The following is an 8221-nucleotide window of genomic DNA, read 5'->3' as shown; positions in this document are numbered from 1 at the left end:
TTCCGACGTGTTTTCCGGCCAAGTATAATTTTCCGACGTGGTTTTCGTTTAAAATATTTTTAAGCTACGTTTTTTATTGAAAAAAGAGGAAATATATACCGTTATTCACGATTTTTCGTCCTCTTTCCATAGAGATCCATGTTGATATATAAAAAACAATTTTTTTTTTCGAAAAAAATCCACTTCGTTTGTTGTTTTTTCAATATTTAAGTTTATTTTTATAAAAAAAACAAATTATACCAAAAATCTCAAGTTTTTGTCCTTTATTAATAAACATAATCAACGATTAAAAAAACTCGATTAGTTCAGATTCACATTGTGAATCTAAACTGTAAATATTTCAATTTTAATATTCACAATGTGAATCTGATTTACTATTATTCACATTGTGAATCTGCTCAAATTCACTAGTGAATTTGTACTGAATTTCGTTTTTTTTAATGAATATATGTTTAAAGAGTACCAAAAATATATGAATTTTGTTATATTTATTAAATTTTTTTTCGATAAAAAATAGGTCTTAACTTTTCAAAAAACAAAGAAATGAAGTGGTTTTTTTGAAAAAAAAAATTCAATTTTTAATATCAATATGGATCTCTATGGAAAGATGACGAAAAATCATGAACAATAGTATATTCGGTTTTTTTTCGATAAAAAACATGGCTAAAAAAAATTAAACGAAAAAAAAGTGTGTCAATTGTAAAAGTTTACAACCCTTTATTTTGCCGTTATCATTTTAAATTATGATATTTTAGATTGGTTTTTTGGTTTCTTGATTAATAATGATTCTCTATTGAACTTATATATATATATATATATATATATATATATATATATATATATATATATATATATATAGAGAGAGAGAGTTAGGTTCAGGTGTTTAAACTAATTATTGTGTTATTGTATGAGTAAATGTAGGCCAATCATTTCAAAAGGGTAAATATGTAATCTTATATTTAATTAATTATGGTAAATATATAAATCAATTAATATCCCTTTAATTTAGGAATATCAGTTTTAAAACCCAATTTCTAGTCCGCCTCTTCCCTCCTCTCTTATATTCATCGACTCCGACAGATTAAAGGAGGGCATCGTAACCTGCGGATCACGTCCCCGTGGCGTCGTGCTAGTTACCACCTGCCTCACAGTCAAAGGAGCCGAAGATGTCCTCAACAAGCAGTTCACTTTCGAGCTATCTACCCGATCCGATACTATGTACTTCATAGCCGATTCTAAAAAGGAGAAGGAGGATTGTATCAATTCAATTGGACGCTCAATTGTTCAGCACTTGAGGTCTGGGATCTGACAGGTAACTGAGAGGAACGGTAATGGGCTCCGACACCAGCCGCCGGTGGAGGCGGACATCGGAGCTTTGGGAAGTGGCGTCCGTTCTGCTACTCGGCCAGGCCGTCTCTTTTATATTGGCTCGTCTGAACTTCACTTCATCTCTAACCGCCAATCTTGGTAAGATAATTCTATCTCGATTTAGATGAATTTGTTTCCTTACTCGCATAGTCAATTTTGTGAAATTCGGAATGAAAGATAAACTGGACCAAAAGGGGGGGGGGGGAGGTATTATTGAATCTGGTTTTATATAAGTCAATGTATATTACAATGAGAATCTGACTGAATCTCATTGCTAATCCTAGAGCATTTGCCAAGTTTGATCTAGTTAGAATATTAAATAATGGCACAACAAGCACTTATGAAATTGCAATAATTTTTAAACTTGATTGAGTGATTGACCTCCTTTCTTTGTTTTGCAATAGGTGCTAATTCGCCTGTTACTCTAGGACTTTTAGGTTATCTGGCTTTAACCTTGATCTATGGAAGCATCTTGCTATATAAGCGCCATGAAATCATTGCAGTGTCACCTTCCTTTACTCTTAGTTTGAAACTTGAGTTCATTCTTAAGTTAATTCTTGGTTATATCTTTGCAGTTGATAATTAAGTATACACAACAAAATCTAATTTGGGAAAATTTTGCAGATTCCTTGGTATTGGTATGCTCTGTTAGCATTCTTTGATGTCCAAAACAATTATCTTTGTAGGTTTGCTTATCCCATCTGTTACTCTTCTCTCTGTTCATGTAACCTCTTAGGTGAAATTATTATATGATGATATTGACTTTTTGACTTTTTGACTGTAGTTAATTCAACATATTACTTCTCATCCATTACAAGTGTAGCATTATTAGATAGCTGTACAGTTGGTTGGGTGATTCTTTTTACTTGGATCTTTTTGGGCACAAAGTATTCTCTATGGCAGTTCCTTGGTGCAGTTGTTTGTGGTGTAGGCCTTTGTTTGGTTCTTCTTTCTGATGCTGGGGTTGGTGGTGGAGGTCATCATTTTCTTTAAAAATTTAAATCATAAATGTTTATAAAATCAAAAAACCCTAAACCCTAAATGATTTGTGTTTGCATTTCAGGTGGTTCAAATCCACTTTTGGGTGATATGCTTGTCATTGGGGGGACACTTTTCTTTGCACTGAGCAATGTTGGTGAGGTCAGGCATTTATGTCATATTTCTTCCATTTATACCCTCATATAATAGCATATAGACATTATATATACATTTTTCTGTTATGCAGGAGTTTTGTCATATAATAGCATATAGGCATTTATGTCATATTTCTTCCATTTATACCTTCATATAATAGCATATAGACATTATATATACATTTTATGTCAACTTGAAGTATTAGCAATGCTTGGTGTATTTGGAATGTTTTTTAGTTTAATTGAGATGTATCCTTTTCATCCACATAGTTTCTTGTGGAATCACGAATCCATTTCTCTTTAATGGGTTTTGTGTGACTTTATTTTGGTTTGCTTCTTTATGCTTGAATTTTATCTTATATTGTTGGTTTATAATGATCAAGTGTTGAATACGATTATTTTTGTAGGTACGAAACGAGAGATATCAAAGCAAAACATGGTAAATATGAAACTTACAACATTCTACTGGAATGGAATCTTGAATTCTGATTCTGTGAGAATAGAATTTTGAAGATGAACATTGTATGGGATGAAGATGAACAATGACCACCAATCTTCCAAAAAGAATGAATTATTCTACCAGAATAATATACAATATAATGAAAAAATATATATATATATATAGTAGTATATTCTAGTAGAATGATTCATATATTGTGTTTTTTGTGTTATTAATAAGTGTAACATTCGCATAGAATAGTATATAATTTTTTTTTTCTTTTCTAAGAATGTAATGAAATTTCTTTTAACTTGTATCCAAAATTTTGTTATTCTTCAAGAAGTTCATTAAATCAAAATATATATTATGTCAGAATGTGTAATTATTGTATGGTTCAATCATATTTGTTATTTTTCAATATATTGATAAACATATTCCGTCAGAATTTTCGAATTAGGAGAATTATCATCCATACAATCAGATTTTTAAAATTAATAGAATCTATTTTCCTTAAAATATGTAATTTTCCTTTTTTAAATTTATGTTAATTGACTAAAATACCCTTAGAATAAAATTAGTTGGTATTTTTTAATTATATTTAATTTAATAATATGTATTATTCACTTTCCAAAATTAAGTAAAATGATTGGCCCACAATTATGCATACAATAACACAATACTTAGTTTGAATAGAATAACCTAAGCCTATATATATATATATATATATATATATATATATATATATATATATATATATATATATATATATATATAAACTATTACTATAATATAATAATCATTTTTAAATGGTGTTAACTTATTTTGACGATATGAGAGGTAATAACCAAAACCGAAAAACAAAATCATAGCTATTAAACTAGCAAACAAAATCCTCTTTTTCCAAATACAAAACAAATGGCATATCACACGGAGTAGATTTACAATTTACTATAGAGTGAATAGATATGTACCCTTGATTTGATAACGTTCAATAATTTTTCACTAACTTGTTAAAGCAACAAGCTCTTATCATTGTACTTTATAGCGTTCATTGTCGAAGGCGGTTTTCATATGTTTTGTAACTATCAAGATGTCACACGATATATGGAAGATATGGGTGGTGGATAAGAAGAACATGACGTTTAGGACACAACTATATTTATAATTCTATTAGCTTTGGTTCCAAAACAATGTACGCAAAAAAATTGCAAAATATTGAAGTAAAATAAAGTGATTCATTCATAATGAAACTCAAGAAGCAAACTGCATAGCATTTTAAAATCCAATGAAAGAGTCATACATAAAGACACGTATTTTTTATCTTGCTTGCTGATACCAAGTAGAAGAGGAAGATAAACATGCTGTGCCTGAGCTGTGTATGTTAGAATATGTTAATATTTAATATATTAAATAAAAAATTAAAATCCATTGTAAACTTTGTGATTTACCCATTTTGGCCTTTATCTCTGTAGTATTTTAGTTATATTATTGATCTAAAAAGGATGATGAAGTGGGTGGGAAAGGTAAAGATGACAAGAGTGGTTGGGGAGAAAGGAGAGGTTTGTTTTGTCTTGATATAAAAAAGGCATCCTACTTCCTAACAAACCAAAGTGGACCTTCCCATCTAATCAAAACTCTTTTTTATTCCACTTCTAATCATTATTGTTATTTTTAATTTATATTTAATTGTCTATGAATCAACTAATTCTGAATAATTTATTGGTCGTGAGCCAAGAGTAGTTGGTCACGAAAAGGTGAACTTTACAAGGGGGTTGGGATTAGTTTACTGCTTTATAAACATTCTTTTTAAGACAAGGACATCATGTCCAAGGATCATAGATTATAATATTGTGCTCATTTGTTTTATTTATTTACACTTTTATTCAAATTTTAAAGGTCAAAATAAGTAACTTTTTAGTTTTCTACTTAATAAGAACGTACTTAAGTTATGAACCAAGCTAACATTAGATATATGGAATTTAATATATATATATATATATATATATATATATATATATATATATATATATATATATATATATATATATATATATATATATAGGGTGAGGTTTAATAGAGAACCATAATTAACAAGGAACCAATGAACCAATTGTGAGCGTCGGAAATCATAATAATCAACGGCTAAGGAAATAGATATACACCTGTACATTGGACCATTGGACGCACACACCGGATTATACCAAAAAACTCACATCTTTTTTTCGTTAAAATTTTTTTAATTCACATTTTTTATCGAAAAAAAAAACCCGAATATACCGTTGTTCTCGATTTTTCGTCCTCTTTCTATAGAGATCCATGCTGATATATAAAAACGACTTTTTTTTTTCGAAAAAACCCATTTCATTTTTTTAGTTTTTTCAATATTTAAGTTTATTTTTATAGTCTATTAATAAACATCAACTCCGACTAAAAAAAACCTCGATCAGTTTATATTCACACTGTGAATCTAAACTATAAATATTTCAATTTTTAACATTGACAATGTGAAAAAGCTCGATCAGTTCAGACTCACATTGTGAATCTGACTTACTATTATGCACATTGTGAATCTAAGAAGGTTCACAATATGAATCTGAACAGGTTCACAATATGAATCTGAACATGTTCACAATGTGAATCTGAACTGAAATATCGTTTTTTTTTAAACATGAATATGAATCTATGTTTAAAAAGTACCAAAAAGTAGGAATTTTGATATATTTATTAATTTTTTTCTATAAAAAAAATAGACCTTAACTTTTCAACAAAGAAAACGAAGTGAGTTTTTTTCGAAAAAAAAAATTCGTTTTTTTGTATATCATCATGGATCTTTATGGAAAGAGTACGAAAAATCGTGAACAACGATATATTCGGTTTTTTCAGTTAAAAAAAAAATTCCTAAAAAAATTTTTAAACGAAAAAAAAAGAAGTGAGTTTTGTTATAATCCGGTGCATGTGCGTCAATTGTAAAAGTCTACAATCTTTCATTTTGCCGTTTATCGCTTTAAATTTCGACGCTTTGGATTGATTCATTGGTTTTTTGATTAATAATGGTTCTCTATTGAACTTTTCCATATATATATATATATATATATATATATATATATATATATATATATATATATATATATATATATACAAAATTGCAAAAATGGTCACCGTGGTTTGTTAATTTCTGTGGGTAAGGTCCAAAAAAAAGTTTATTAGCAAAAAAGGTCCCTATTTGATGGTTTTGGTCCCAACCTCGTTAAGTTTAACAACATGGCTGTTAACTTTTGACAAATGACAAATTTACCCTTGAGATCATTTCTGCAGTTTTATCTTTTTACCAAACTACAAAGACCAATTATGCAAATTTTCTTTTTCATTTTATTGAATTATTATATATTAACTATTTTAATTACTTTTTTCTTTTTAACTTTTTTCTTATTGTATTATTTTTTGACAAAACTGCAAAGATGGTCCCTGTGGTATGCAAATTTTTGGGGTTTTAGTCCAAACTCCCTGTTTTTTTTTATACATTGTCCTTTTGGAGTGCTTTGTATGTGGAATTGGTCCCCAGATTTAACTTCCGTTAAGTTGTTGCTGTTAACCCCCTCATGTACCTTCTATATGAGGGTATATTTGTCTTTTCACTTCTAAGGGACCATTTTTGCACCTGAAAAAAATATATCCCTATTGTTTTTAAAAAAAATTAATACCTATTTATTTATTTTAATAATTAAAAAATAAAAGAGGTCTTTTTTTTTCTCTCTCTCTCTCTCTATCTATATATCTCTCTCTCTCTCTACAGAGTTGACATACTATATATATATATATATATATATATATATATATATATAGAACAAAACTTATGAATTTCTTCTCTTATGATTATGTCACTGGAGAATGGCGCTTTCATCTACATTCAAAGAGAGACTTTATCAAATGCTGGAAACCAGAAACCAACACATCTCTCTTTTGCAGGTATCATTCCTTAAATGCTATCACACAACCAGAATGACATTCTATGCTGCAAATATTTGATCGAGATGATTGGTAGGCCGAGAAAGAGCTCCAGCAAAATAAATCTCAAGCTCTAGCTTTGAAGCTTTCTGGTATCTGATACATTGAACAGAGGTGCTTCAAGCTCGATCATAAAATTGCCTCATAACAATTAATCATTTCTTCCCTCAAATCACAACTCGATCCCCTTGATTCATGAAATCATACACAAACACTCCATATTTTTTAGGTTTATTCTTCAAACACACACTCAAGAACACATACACAAAATCAGATATGATGAAGGGTTATCTGATGAACACATTAAAGAAGTCGAAATCAGAACGAGTTATGGGTCTTCGATCTCCTCCTCAGATGACGAGCTCCTCCTCCTCCTTCAGTAATTGGACTTTTTGGCAGTCCACCCTCGAGCTTATAGTTGAGTGAACCCATCTACAGAGACTAGAAATTTCAAACAATCACTTCACTGGTGCTGCATCTCAGGCAACCTCCCTTCTCAAATTCTATCAATTGAACCTCACTTTTGTGAGATAAACTCACCTCGAAGTTCAATTTCACCATTACCAATCGTAACCCTAATAAGAAGATCGTGTGTGTATACGATCCGGTTGCTGTTTCACTCAATTTGAAAGACGTCGATGTCGGTGACGAATTGATTATGGCTTTCACGATGGGGAAGAAGAAAAAGATCTGGAGAACAAAAAGAGTTTACTCGATACTAAAGTGAAGGTTATAGCACCCACCGGAAAAACAATGACGACAGAAACAACTTGCGAGGGAATCAAGGTTATAGCACCCACCGGAAAAACAATGACGACAGAAACAACTTCAGAAGAAACAATATATGTAACCCAACAAGCCAAGATGAGTAATTTGAGCGACGACCAGGTGGTTAGCGATACCATTATTCAGATGACATTAAGGGGTTATCTGGTTGGAAATGGGTTTGAAGGTAATTAGGATGGGTTTCAGTTTTGGGTATGATAGGTTGAAGAACATAACCGAGCATTAACGCCGGTGTGTTTTCCAAATCCGTTAAAGGTGTGTTTCTTGGAGACTTAAAGGATTAAACTCATATTTTCATGGAGGCTTAAAGGATTTAGAAATTTTTTTTAGGGGAAATTAGGTTAATGGCGTCCAGGAGAGAGAGAGAGAGAGAGAGAGAGAGAGAGAGAGAGAGAGAGAGAGAGAGAGAGAGAGAGAGAGAGAGAGAGACCTCTTTTATTTTTTAATTATTAAAATAAATAAATAGGTATTAAATTTTTTTTTAAAAATG

General features: G+C 30.3%; 1 protein-coding gene across 1 annotated transcript; it reads left to right on the top strand.

The window, feature by feature from the left end:
• The first annotated feature begins 1331 nt into the window (after positions 1–1331).
• LOC145112740 (uncharacterized) lies at positions 1332–2990 on the top strand. Its single transcript, XM_079048875.1, has 8 exons — positions 1332–1467; positions 1773–1867; positions 1993–2050; positions 2153–2344; positions 2432–2508; positions 2594–2608; positions 2683–2750; positions 2909–2990. The coding sequence occupies exons 1-8, from the start codon at positions 1332–1334 to the stop codon at positions 2988–2990; spliced, it is 723 nt and encodes a 240-aa protein (XP_078905001.1).
• Positions 2991–8221: the final 5231 nt, after the last annotated feature.

The sequence above is a fragment of the Lactuca virosa genome, chromosome 5, assembly GCF_052849685.1.
Source record: "Lactuca virosa cultivar CGN04683 chromosome 5, Lactuca_virosa_CGN04683_v6, whole genome shotgun sequence".
In the NCBI taxonomy this organism is placed as follows: domain Eukaryota; kingdom Viridiplantae; phylum Streptophyta; class Magnoliopsida; order Asterales; family Asteraceae; genus Lactuca; species Lactuca virosa.
The sequence above is the reverse complement of the archived record's forward strand: the minus strand, read 5'-3'. Positions and strand labels throughout refer to the sequence as shown.